General features: G+C 41.7%; 1 protein-coding gene across 1 annotated transcript in view; it reads right to left on the bottom strand.

Moving 5' to 3' along the window:
• Positions 1-1,760: 1,760 nt before the first annotated feature.
• LOC142571422 (late secretory pathway protein AVL9 homolog) overlaps positions 1,761-14,449 on the bottom strand; it is a 60,711-nt gene continuing 48,022 nt past the window's right edge. Inside the window, exons 13-17 of the mRNA XM_075679757.1 lie at positions 13,436-13,516; positions 12,564-12,687; positions 11,708-11,761; positions 5,889-5,980; positions 1,761-4,656 (exon numbers count right to left, since the gene is read on the bottom strand). Coding sequence (XP_075535872.1) covers positions 4,511-4,656; positions 5,889-5,980; positions 11,708-11,761; positions 12,564-12,687; positions 13,436-13,516 — 497 coding nt within the window. The 3' untranslated portion in view covers positions 1,761-4,510. The remainder of the gene's footprint in view (positions 4,657-5,888; positions 5,981-11,707; positions 11,762-12,563; positions 12,688-13,435; positions 13,517-14,449) is intronic.

Below are 14,449 nucleotides of genomic sequence, written 5' to 3' on the forward strand. Positions count from 1 at the left end.
CATGCAAAATATATGATCAAGTGTTTCTGGCACCTCACAGTATTCACAGTTTGGGCTAGTGTCACTGCCACCTATCATATGTCTATAACGGTTGGTGAGTGCGACACCAAGGCGAATCCGGTGCACCATGCTCGTTTGGCTTCTTTTGAGCTTGTGAGGCATACGAAATTTCATTTCTTGGTCCGATTTGTGTACTCACTTCTGTCGTCAATCAGAGTGGGTCCAGTGTTCCAACGTACGGTTGGGTATTATGCGACAAAGTAGGGTGTTTGTGTCTGTTCATGAGAACGGAATGCATATTTCAGAAGCATTATCTAAAGCAGTTTTCGCTTCAGCGTCTGCCTGTTCATTTCCTATCACGCCACAGTGTGAAGGTATCCACTGAAAGGTGACAATGTGACCATTTCTAGTTGCGTGGTCAAGGTGCTCTGTAATTTCTATATTCATGGAATAATACAAGCCCCGTCTGAGGACACAGTCAATCGTTTGAAGAGCTGGTTTGCAATCGCAGAATATCGTGAGGAAGCTCCTCGGAGAGAAATCGAAGTGCCTCCCGGATAGCAGCAAGTTCTTCGGCAGTTGATGTTGATCCATTGTCTAGTTTAAACTGCCGAGCGATGGTTGTAAGCATAGCATCAACGTACAGGAATTACTACACTGGCAACAGTAGCAGTCACCTTCATGGTTTGCAACAAACTGTGCACTTCACTGTGTGGAATTATAAGACTCAAAACCAACATTTCACATAACTTGGTTGTAAGCACAGTTTTTATTGCAATAGCAATTATATGGACACTGCTGGCGGATTCTCACCATCGCCGTTCATGCGGTGGTCCATATGGATTCTTCGGTACACTAGATTAATGCTATAATATTGAAATTCCAAAGTGGCTCTGACCAAATTTTATGGTCTTGACCGATTTATTCATCAGAATTTTGCCAATTGCAGAGTGCAAGGAGCAGACCAAACAGTCATAAAACATTTCGCAGATCTAATATTTCACTAGGTGTGGACTAATGCTGATGGTTTCCCATAAGTCTCATCTCATGCAGTGTTGAGGTGCGACGCCTGCAACGCCACTGGCAGCGTTCATGGCGCTAGCATTCTCAGGTGCCTGGTAGCTGCCAGGGTGCTGTTCCTGCCAAACAGTAGTTACCTTGTGTGCTGCTTCAAGCCATGTCAAACCCGCATATAGATACAACACCGTCCAAGAAGCATAGCTCTAAATTTTGCTATCACTGTCACTGCTTCGCCCTTTGCGCGAAACTGTCTACTTTTTCCCTTCTTCTTTCACTCCTTACTGACTTCCCGCCCGTCAGGAGCAATTATTTACCTTTCAGCTCTTTCACCACCACACCTTCGACTTGTCAACTTCAGAGACCCTTTTCACTTTTGTGTGACATAGTTCCAGTGCAATGGCTGATTAGACCAATGAGCCTTTTACCTAGTGGCTCAGCCATGGTGGCCACTGAGTCATCCAAGGCCACTGTAAGTAATATTATCAGCTGTTACACACTCAGAATAAGGCTCCACGTTCAAGGTACATATCTGCTTAGTACCTAATAAATAATGTCAAGTTTCAGCAACTTTGAGGCATCAGTTCCTAATTAGCTACTTCCGACTGCAAGAGAAACAAAAAACATGTGAATCTTGCAGTTCTTGTGTAACTGAACTTTGGCTCTTCTTTGTTAACCCTGATAAAAATGTGTGTGGTGATTGTGCTGTTACTTGTAAAAGTCATGACTGTGACAAATTTGGCTTGATCTTGCAACAACATAGCCTTTATTATGATCTGCGTTCAAAGAAGAAAAAAACTTGAACAACCGAAGAGAAACAGTGGCACCGAAGAGAAACAGTGGCCATGGTCTGAGTAACGAGAAATTGCCATATTACCAAACAGCTGTGATTTAATGCTGGTAGAACTGACTAACACCATATAGTTCAGCATGCTCAGAATGGAAGCTCACACAGCAAAAACAAAAAGCACAGAGCTATAAAAGTAAAGCGGTGCGCCTTAGCCAAACTGGTGTGCTTACATCTGTCAAACATGTATCACATGGTGCACTTCGGACTAGACAAAACTTATCACATTTTATAACTTGACTGTCTGCTTGAGACCTTTATGTTGGGCAACCTCGTTATACAGAGAGCTAAAAGGTTGCCCGAGGAATGCACGGCAGACATCTGGGAAACGAGTGTTTCACTTATGCAAAAGCTTCAGCTTGAGCCTTCACCGTTAGAATACATTATTTCATTGGCTAAGCAATAGTTCAGTGATATGAATAGAATTTGTTGAATTCAATTGAAAGAAAAAGAAATGAGTCAAATACTAGTGAATGATGCCTGCAGAATTTTTATTTAGGTCTCTTTATATTTAATAAAGCTAACATACTGCTGTTGAAGAACATGAGAAAGCTAGTTAAAAACGTAATATACTTGAGCAACAAAAACAGATATAGAATAATGTGCTACTGATAGAGTCAAAAGTGGATTAAGTCATGTCCTTACACTACAATTTATATGTAATTTATTATTTACATTTCATTAACTTTATAAATGTTGCAACCACAATATACCAGTGCAGTAAAAATACATTTGTAATACATCCAATTTGCCCATTTTAGATATTTTGATAGTTTAAAAAAATGCCATATCTCTTTCTGTTGCTGGGATATTAGAGTTAGGAACCTAATGTTCTTATATTTTTATATTTATTTTCGTCAGCCCACTTTCATAAGATAACTAAGCACCTAAATAAAGATTCTGAGACTACCAGTCAAGAAAATTTGAATATTTCGTTTCACAATTCCTGTTTCACATGAATTTGAATAAGAAAATTAAAGTTGGCATCAAGCTAAAGCTTCTTGTTCAACGTACTGTCAATGTAAATGTGGAGTTCTTGCCAAATTTCTCAAAGCCACTTATAGAATGGTTAGACTTGCTGGCGAACTGTGTATTGGGTCCTCTGCAGAACTTTCGTTGCTCTGAAGCTTCACAGCTTTTTAAAGGCATGCTACTCGTTCTTTTCCTGAATCTTGTCACTTTTCATGTGGCTTCCAGAATTTTCACAAGTACTTTACTATGAAAACAACAAATAAAAACAAACAGTCACATCCTCTACATCATCAGCTCTCCTTGTTGAGTCTCACATTAGTGATTGCATTACTTGTGATTCATTCTGCAAATTGATTATTCCTAAAATACTTGTGAGCTACAAAGGAATTAAAATTAGTAAAATTATGTACACATGTCACATCAAGTGAGTGTTAGTTCTTTAACTTGTCTTAAATTGTCACCATACTCATTAAAAAAGAAAAGCCTTAACATAAACAAAAGCATAAGGTAGGGTTATTCACGTGCACCTCAGTGAGTTAGCACAAAGTGTTTCTGTCTGGTTTCACATAAAAAGAGCCAAGCAGTTTTATAACTCTGCCATGTACAATAAATCACTTAATTTTTGTTAGGACCTGATTTGCATGACTTTAGTGAATTTCCTAGAGCTTATGAAAAAGTTACTCACACAAACAATTAATATTCTCATCCCAATACACATTCAAGACCATATTTTGCAGCTATTACATGCATTTCCCATTTTTTACGTTCTTCATCACTGGCTTGGGTGCTGCCATGCCACCATTATGGCCACTATTGACTAATTAGCACGACACATAATCAGGAACGAAAAAGAAATGAACCGTGACAAAATATGGGCCCCAGCCCATCTCCTTTCTGAAAAATTTTGCGTCGCAAATATTTGTGAATCTTCGGATCAGACTAAATATGCTAAACGTGGAGTTAGCGAATAGAAAGCCTTTACCGTAATCACCAAATAAGACATTACAGAAAAAAAAAATTTGCTACACATGCATTTTTTTCTTTTCTTCCAGCAGACTTTAGCAGGACTCATGGATGGGGCTATGTATAATTCTTCATGATACTGCACCAAAAGTCAGTTGCAGCATCATTAAAATATGTAACACAAGCTGAACAGTGCCAGCAATGCACAACACATTGATGTAAACACAAGCCCAAAGCAAGTGACAGCCTGCTTTAGACTGTAGGAGCTGCTGCAGTTCAACCTCTCAAACTTTGCAAAAGTATATACACAAAAAAAAACAATTAAAAAGGAAACACAAACAGCATCATTTTGCATGTTAGTAGAACAGCCTATCAACACAGAGACAACATTGTGTTGACAAAATGTAAACACTCAGATCTTGTGGCACGCACTTCACATATGCAGAGCACGACAATATAGGATACGTGAATGTTTTCCATGCTGCCACAGCTTTCTTTTTTTTCAACGCCCAACCTCTGTCGAGGTAAAGGCATGTACGCACCTGTAAACAGAGGTGCAAAAAGCTTTTGAAAGGGAAACAAAGCAGGAGCAGCTTGGCTAGGAGTGTAGATATGAGGGCCACAACTCTATGGCATGCATTCGATTAAAGCTCGGCTATTGTCTTAAAATAAATATCTCTACTGCAGAAAAGAGTGCAAGGTGCAAATCAGTCATTCCTTGGGGCTTGACACTGTTTCAACACTTTCTTCTTTGGGCAATGTCGGAGGAACCGATTCAGTAGATGATGAAGGCGTCGGTGGGCTGAAGTGGGACCACAGAGATGAGACGACCGATTTTGCAGATGTCAAAGCACCACCTGCACAAGCCAAGAGGCAACAATAAAACAATTGAACGAAATAAAAGTGAACTGGCAGACATGCACATCTTAACAGGATTTGTGTGAACTCGGCCATGCTTTCTGTCATGTCGACACATTTCAAGCAGAACATAGTATTTATTCTTTAAATAAAGACAAAATGGCAGAAATTGCAGGTGTCTAAATTTTAGTCAATCAGCTTTTCATGTCAAGAAATTGACAAATTATGACTTGGTACTCCGTGTAGATATGACGGCAACAACTCTATGGCATGCATTCGATTAAAGCTTGGCTATTGTCTTAAAATAAATATCTCCAGTGCAGAAAAGAGTGCAAGGTGCAGCTCAATCTACAGAGTAGATCGAGCTGCACATAAGAGTGAATGTGACTAATCTTTAAGAAGTCATGCAGTGTGAAGGTCAGCTTTGATTAGGAAGTCCTCTTTCAGTGGTACAATTTTTCACTCCTGTCATACATCTGCTGCTTTAAGCACATTCATTTTGGTTGTTTATGGTCTACCGTCAGCTATTTTTCTGCATAAAATTGTGCTGCTTTCTTCAACATCCTTCACTTGCACGTGTGCCATCTGTTTGGGTCGCCCGTCTCAAGCCATAAGTTTTCTGCACCAAGTCACATCATGCATTCCCAGGTGGACCTCTCTACCCATGAACTGACGAAACTCATCGCCGCTTAACAATGATAATCTGACAAGAGCTGGCATACTCAGCAGGACATGCCCGAATTGCACCAAGGGGAGACTGTAGCTGGCAGGCTCAGCCAAAAAAGCTTGTGCTGCCGCCCCATCTCAATGAGCTTGAGTATCACCACTGAATGAATATCAACCCTCTGTTTACAAAAATTAATTTGGTGTGCTCGAGCGTTTGCGGTAAAGTGTCCTATGCTGCACATTGCAAAAGAGGAACTGCATCCCTAAAGCTCTTGTCACTAATATAAATATATAACATGGCAAAGAATGATGGCACAAGTCTTTTGAGCTGAAAACACAATGTATGCACTCACTAATTTTGTTGGTACTTTGTAGCTCCCCCTTATCACTCGAAAAAACTTGTCACTTATTTCACACTCATTGTGAAATAAATAGTATGCCTTGCAGAAAATTTCTTGCATCCCCTGTTACTTACCTAATGAAAAGCCAGATGCCATCCATGATGGTGTGGATGATGGCCTCCACTGGATAAGGACAATGAGTAGAAAGAGAAGTTACTGCTTACCAACAACCTTGCCTGTCGTCTGTGCCATGGCTCTCCCTGTAGAAACCACAGCTTGGTTGAGTTTGCGGCCCCTTTCTGAACTTTGGATGGAGCTGCACATTGGAAACAAATGGAGGACAGTAGCAGATTGGGAACAAGCAGTGTGCTCGTTTCTGTAAGGCTAACATGCATGTCCAATACTTTTGCCTAGACTTACAGCCAGACTGCATATCTCTGTACGTTTCCTATGCATAGTTGTGCTGCAAGTGTGTGTTGACTTCAAAACCAGTATCATGAGACCATATCTTGTCCTGCTGTAGTTGCTCATTACTGTCATCAATTCTTTATCTTCACATTGCATTCATATCACCAAAATTTTCACCTGAAGTAGCAAGCCTTGCAAATAGCAGGGATATCTTGTCACTTCATTAGGATTTCTCACTCTCCCTCACTCGAATTACCAAATAAGTTAAATCACTTTGTGAAAAATTACAATTGTGAGCAAATTACACTTTTCATGTATGCAGAATATACAAAAAGGCATTTAAAGAGGCCCTGATATAACGTTCCCTGTATTACAAATGCTACCCCTGATCCCTCAATTACAAATAATATATTTTAACTAATAATGAATATTTTATCATGGCCAAAACTATAAGGTTATAAAACTGCAGCCAAAGCTGTTTGTAACTGTGAAAGTTTGACAATACATGGTCTGTGTTAGTGTAATCATGTTAACACTGATAAGGTGACAATGAATATGCCAGTGAGGAAAGGAGAAAACAGCTGTTCAAGATACTTTGAAATGAGTCATCAAGTACAACTATTGACCAAGTACAGCAAGACGTCACTATAACAAAGTTGAAGGTAAGCCACACTTACTTAGTTATATATCTATTATTTCATTATAACAATTGTCCGCCCTCATTGCCGACCTTGGCCGTTGAGTTAAGCCGAATAGCCAGCATTAAGCCTGCTACACACCTCCAAAGGACGGTGAAAGATAGCAGTTTCCTGGTGCATCTTCATGACTGCTTTCTCTAAAGTAGCTGTCAACACTGATCCATCTTTGCTGTCACAGAGCGCGCTCAAGACATAACAGGTCCCACAAGGTTTTATGAGTGTGCCGACAGAGTGTTTCAAGGCTCGGGTTCCATGCAATGTTCACTGCCTTATGCAAGTGGATACTTATAAGCAGCAAATGAGCATTCCCTTATTGTGGTATCCAGATGGCACAGCATCTACTGCATGTACAGTCCCATTGAATATGAGATACAGCACAGTGCACATGGTACAAGGGGCCTCTTCCAAGACTGCATAGTGGTTCTGACATACAAAAACTTGGTTTAATAAAAAGTTTTAATTGAAACTGTTTAGAATGCTCAAATTTTTAGTATGTCGGCCCTGCCATACAGTCTTGGGAGCTTCTTTGACCACGAGCACCACATTGCAGCTCATACTGAATGTGGCTGTACCATCTTACAGCAAGTCACGCGCTTCTTCAACTAAGGTAGTATAACACCAAAAGTGTTATACTATGTAGGTAGCACAACATGCATGTTCACTTTCGATAACAGCTACTCATTAAGCTTCTTGTGTAGGTGTCTGTTGTATTGCAATAAAATCAGACAGCTTCTGGGCTTCAACGGGATTACAGTTGTTTTCCTTGTTGCTGATGCTTCTCGGGTGCACGGCCACTGGTTTGGAACATTACAATGATGACAATGTAGAAGATTAAATGCACCTACTAGCGTCTTCAAGTATTCCACAATGTTGTCTATGGGCAAGCTGGAGCCATTCGATGGTCAGCACAATCGGGACGAATATGAGGAAAGAGTGCTGTTGCATTTCAACCTCCTATAGAGTGCTACTGCAACCTCCTATATGAACACAACAATCAAACCCCGGCCCTCAGTCCCCAGCAGCTGCGAAGCAACTGACCACGGCGGCGGTCAGACCTGCGACGCAGCAGAGGGTGCTAAGAATCACTGGCTCCGGACAGGCCGCCATTGGAATATGAACCTGGCAACATTTAACGCTAGAACGTTATCAAGTGAGGCGAGTCTAGCAGTGCTATTGGAGGAATTAGAGGGCAGTAAATGGGATATAATAGGGCTCAGTGAAGTTAGGAGGCCAAAAGAAGCATATACAGTGCTAAAAAGCGGGCACGTCCTGTGCTACCGAGGCTTAGCGGAGAAAAGAGAACTAAGAGTCGGATTCCTGATTAATAAGAATATAGCTGGTAACGTACAGGAATTCTATAGCATTAATGAGAGGGTGGCAGGTCTTGTTGTGAAACTTAAGAGGTACAAAATGAAGGTTGTACAGGTCTACGCCCCTACATCCAGTCATGATGACCAGGAAGTCGAAAGCTTCTATGAAGACGTGGAATCGGCAATAGGTAGAGTGAAAACTAAATACACCATACTAATGGGCGACTTTAATGCCAAGGTAGGCAAGAAGCAGGCTGGAGACAAGGCAGTCGGGGAATATGGCATAGGCAATAGGAATAGCAGGGGAGAGTTATTAGTAGAGTTTGCGGAACAGAATAATATGCAGATAATGAATACCTTCTTCCGCAAGCGGGACAGCCGAATGTGGACGTGGAGGAGCCCGAGCGGCGAGACTAGAAATGAAATAGACTTCATACTCTGCGCTAACCCAGGCATCATACAAGATGTGGACGTGCTCGGCAAGGTGCGCTGCAGTGACTACAGGATGGTAAGAACTCAAATTAGCCTAGGCCTGAGGAGGGAACGGAAGAAACTGGTACATAAGAGGCCGATCAATGAGTTAGCGGTAAGAGGGAAAACACAGGAATTCCAGATCAAGCTACGGAACAGGTATTCCGCTTTAACTCAGGAAGAGGACCTTAGTGTTAAAGCAATGAACGACAATCTTGTGGGCATCATTAAGGAGTCTGCAATGGAAGTCGGTGGTAACTCCGTTAGGCAGGATGCCAGTAAACTATTGCAGGAGACGAAAGATCTGATCAAGAAACGCCAATGTATGAAAGCCTCTAACCCTACAGCTAGAATAGAACTGGCAGAACTTTCGAAATTAATCAACAAGCGTAAGACAGCTGAAATAAGGAAGTATAATATGGATAGAATTGAACATGCTCTCAGGAACATAGGAAGCCTAAAAACAGTGAAGAAGAAACTAGGAATTGGCAAGAATCAGATGTATGCGTTAGGTGACAAAGCCAGCGATATCATTACTAATATGGATGAGATAGTTGAAGTGGCTGAGGAGTTCTATAGAGATTTATACAGTACCAGTGGCACCCACGACGATAATGGAAGAGAGAGTAGTCTAGAGGAATTCGAAATCCCACAGGTAACGCCGGAAGAAGTAAAGAAAGCCTTAGGAGATATGCAAAGGGGGAAGGCAGCTGGGGAGGATCTGGTAACAGCAGATTTGTTGAAGGATGGTGGGCAGATTGTTCTAGAGAAACTGGCCACCCTGTATACGCAATGCCTCATGACCTCGAGCGTACCGGAATCTTGGAAGAACGCTAACATAATCCTAATCCATAAGAAAGAGGACGCCAAATACTTGAAAAATTATAGACCGATCAGCTTACTGTCCGTGGCCTACAATCTATTTACTAAGGTAATCGCAAATAGAATCAGGAACACCTTAGACTTCTGTCAAGCAAAGGACCAGGCAGGATTCTGTAAAGGCTACTCAACCATAGACCATATTCACACTATCAATCAGGTGATAGAGAAATGTGTGGAATATAACCAACCCTTATATATAGCTTTCGTTGATTACGAGAAAGCGTTTGATTCTGTCGAAACCTCAGCAGTCATGGAGGCATTGCGGAATCAGGGTGTAGACGAGCCGTATGTAAAAATACTGAAAGATATCTATAGCGGCTCCACAGCCACCGTAGTCCTCCATAAAGAAAGCAACAAAATCCCAATAAAGAAAGGCGTCAGGCAGGGAGATACGATCTCTCCAATGCTATTCGCAGCCTGTTTACAGGAGGTATTCAGAGACCTGGATTGGGAAGAATTGGGGATAAAAGTTAATGGAGACTACCTCAGTAACTTGCGATTCGCTGATGATATTGCCTTGCTTAGTAACTCAGGTGACCAACTGCAATGCATGCTCACTGACCTGGAGAGGCAAAGCCGAAGGGTAGGTCTAAAAATTAATCTGCAGAAAACTAAAGTAATGTTTAACAGTCTCGGAAGAGAACAGCAGTTTACAATAGGTAGTGAGGCACTGGAAGTCGTGAGGGAATACATCTACCTAGGACAGGTAGTGACTGCGGATCCGGACCATGAGACGAAAATAATCAGAAGGATAAGAATGGGCTGGGGTGCGTTTGGCAGGCATTCTCAGATCATGAACAGCAGGTTGCCATTATCTCTGAAGAGAAAAGTGTATAATAGCTGTGTCTTACCAGTACTCACCTACGGGGCAGAAACCTGGAGGCTTACGAAAAGGGTTCTACTCAAATTGAGGACAACGCAACGAGCTATGGAAAGAATGATAGGTGTAACGTTAAGGGATAAGAAAAGAGCAGATTGGGTGAGGGAACAAACGCGAGTTAATGACATCTTAGTTGAAATCAAGAAAAAGAAATGGGCATGGGCAGGACATGTAATGAGGCGGGAAGATAACCGATGGTCATTAAGGGTTACGGACTGGATTCCAAGGGAAGGGAAGCGTAGCAGGGGGCGGCAGAAAGTTAGGTGGGTGGATGAGATTAAGAAGTTTGCAGGGACGGCATGGCCACAATTAGTACATGACCGGGGTTGTTGGAGAAGTATGGGAGAGGCCTTTGCCCTGCAGTGGGCGTAACCAGGCTGATGATGATGATGATGCATTTTTTGCAAACTGTGTGCACGGTGATGACTGCCACACTGTTCTTCAGGCATGTTATGGTGCAGCCACATACACACCTTGCTCCAACCCCTGCTGTCTCCTGTGAAACCATCCAAAGCCTCTCCGACTACGATTTTCGAGGTCCTGGGCCACAATTTCTCAGTTAAGCCATTTGTATGTATGCAGCGTAGGCCTAAGCCAGTTTGCTTCAGATTGGCACATGCATTTGTTTCAGATTGGCACATGCATTCAAGAGCGCACATGAGGCAAAAGTCTAATATGCACTGCATAATGTCCGGTTCGCTTATGTCAGCTTCTGCTGTACAGCCCTGTTAGTATGCGGTGAATCATATTAAGAGTGGGAAAGGGCCACCATCATTCACTCTGTGCGGTCACAGCACTGGTGCCGAGACATCTAATAACTGTACTGGCAGCCATTGAAAGCTGTTCCTGACTTTGTGGTGGCAATCTGAGCCCTTTTGCACACCTGGCACACCCCTTATACTAGGACATATGAGGCGCAGTAAGCATTCTTTAATTACACATGTGCACACACAGTCTCCAACCACAGTATGAGCATCAAGACGTCTAACAATTATACTGGCAGCCATTCAGAGCTATTTCTGGCATTGCATTGAATCAGAAAAAGAAAAGAGCAACACTTTTTTTTTCTTTTGTCGTTATTTCTCAAATTATAACCTAAGACAACTACATATTCAGATTAGAGATTTATTACTGCAATGTTGTACATTTCAAAAAGTACAAAATAAGTAGCATGATCCTACACTTGATATTTACACTTGTTTTCTGCTGAGTAATCAAATAAAATGTAGCAGTAGATGCAAATCACTGCGCAGTCTTCAGCAAGAAAAACCAGCAAATCATCAAACTAACATATAACATTGTTAGTACACAACACTGAGTTAAAACAGTAAGCCAGCACATAAAGTATGCTTCAGGGTAACTTCAAAGACACAAACATTTCTTCATCAACTTACTGAGAAATCCGCAACTTCATGTCAGCAACAGTCAGCTGGCCCTTGTAGTAATGACTATGAGAGAAAACAAATAAATGTGGTGTAAGAAATTCAGGGAATGTATGTAAGCCATGTGAATGAAAATGGTCACTAAAACGATCATTTGCTTAACTAAAGTTTCGAAAGCCCAAAAGATGTGGTTGCAGTAAACATATGAAAAGGGCTTGCCTAAACACTACATAGACATAATGTGGTATAGATTTACTTGTTATAAATTATTGCATACAAAATAAATATAGCATTGTACTCAAAGTTTATGTGTGTCAATTAAACACGAGTTTAGCAGTATAGTTTTTGGCCATGCTCCACTAGCCAGAATGGAGTGATCAAGACACATTCAGGTTTCTATATGCTCGAGCAGAAGCACTCTAATGCATTCCAACATTTTGAAGAGAGCAAAATCTGATGGGGGTACAGTCATGAGACATTGGCAATTGCCAACATTTCAAGGACTGCTTTCTTTTTTTGGCGACATGGGGCAAAGCACTGTCAGCGTTCATTTCTGGTGCTCTCACTGCTCTGCAAAGTTAATGACAATGAGCAATTGCCTGAACTGCTCTGATTTGGGTTGAGAGTGGCTATGGATCTGGCGGTGGATCTGAATTCTCCAAGACAAACAAACCATCCAAAGATATTGGAACATTAGCAGTGACCGGGTTATACTGCCTCTGCTGCAGTGCACTGAAAGGCATTTTTCCTGCCACCCAAGTACTGAATGCGATACACAGGGCATATTGAGCTAAAGAGCACATGCATGTACAAGCAATAATTTGCACTTGCACATCAAACAGCAAGTTGAGTGTATGTGCCTGCTCACCCTGAGGGAATATCTACAAGACAAGGGTGTTTCACACTGTTCCACATCTTGAAGTTGTGCGTCGTCTTCCAGGCACTGAGGAAGGCAGTATTGAATGCCTCCTGGCCCTTACCACTGACAGCATCTGGTCATGTCATAGAGCATAAGTGTACAAGGTTAAAAGTGGGGCATGTAAAATGTGAGCTGATAATCAATTATAAGACTTGGAATTGAATGTGACGCACAAGTATATCAGGCAGTGATTAAGAAGGAAGAATATCAATCTATTACAGAAAATAAACCAATATCAGAACTCTAGGCAATCAATCAGGTTCTCTTGGCGATTTATGGGCTATTCAAGGATTTAACGGAATGGTTTCATGCTGCTGTGTCAGTAGCATGCAGCTAAACTGTTTACAAGATATTGTCATCTCATGGTAACAAGTACTAGTTCACGACTTTGTGTACATGAAAATGACTATTGTACTTTTTCCTTATGGTACACATCAAAACCAGTGTAATTTTTGTAATGTTGCAAGGAGTCTTGAATCTGCAATTGATGCCATACACAACATGCAATGAATGTACCACATTCTTCAAAAATGTGACAGTACTGCACTGGAGCTCAAGTATTTGGCATAAAGTAATAATGTCTGCAACTAGCATTGAATGGTTTAAAAACTATTAGCTGCCACTGTCAATGTCACTGTTATAACTTAAATTGTGTCAAAGAGAGAAATCATTATTTATTCTACCAAAAAGCTGAACTTTCATCACGGCTGATTATGACAAACTTGTCTAATTGTAATTCAGACAATCAGAACAACTTTATCACAGCAAGCATGGCTGGAAGCAGCAAATGTGTGCACAGTGTAAAATCCAGTTGGACCCACCTTCTAACTGAGCTGTCTTCAGCAGACTTACTAGGTACACCTTAAACTCTGACCTTAGCCATTCCTCACCTCCTTGCCAACCTACAAATAAAAACGAAGACTAATTAACCACATCACCACTGCATACAATGCCAGCAAATGAAAATTGTTTAAACAAGAGCTTCATGGTTGGTTCCTTTCTCACTTGTAACAATGCATAGGAAACCTTACCAATCAGAACCTACTATATCACACCTGATGATAAGACAAGAACAAGGAGAACCGAAGGGCTTCATTTCTCTTAGTCACAGCCACGTGAAGCCAACAGACAACGAAGCCAAAGAAAGTGCAGGCGAAATAACCTGTTTTCTTTAACGTAGAAATAATAAAGAAAAAGGAAGTGAAAGTATGGTGAAAAGGCCACCTGCCACAGGTAGGAGCTAAGCTAACATATTCTATATTATGTGTACGATGCTTATACTAATTGAGCTACTGTGGCGGCCATACTTCCACCTGCTTCCTTGAGTATTTGTGTATGTGTACTAGGTTTAGCTTTGGAAGTGTTAGCCAGTGTCACGAATGGCCATGACGGCAGATGTGAAATATCCTGTCAACACTGTACGTGAATTTAGGAGCAGGCAACCGGCCAATGAACTTTTGCAAGCCACCTCATCACATTAAGGCTGCCGAAGTAGACGCTCTTGTTATGCAATGCAAGGAACTAAGACTGGTATTGAGAATAAAACTAACACAAAATCAAAGGCCACCACCATACACACTAGAGCACTGCACAAGCCCGGGCTGGCCCGAAAAACCTGGCCCTGGCCCAGCCCTTGGGCCAGGTTCAGGCAATGTAAGCAATTGTTGACTCTGGCCCGGGCCAGGCTTTGACCTAGGAACTTCAGGCTCGGGCCTAAAAGCTTCGGGCTCGTGTCGTGCCTGGGCCTCAGTCGAGCTTGGATTAGACCTGGACGTGCTATTTGCCACTACAATAAAACTGAGAACTACAAAAACTGCAGCCCTATGCAGTGTTGT

This window comes from Dermacentor variabilis, chromosome 2, assembly GCF_050947875.1.
Source record: "Dermacentor variabilis isolate Ectoservices chromosome 2, ASM5094787v1, whole genome shotgun sequence".
In the NCBI taxonomy this organism is placed as follows: Eukaryota; Metazoa; Arthropoda; class Arachnida; order Ixodida; family Ixodidae; genus Dermacentor; species Dermacentor variabilis.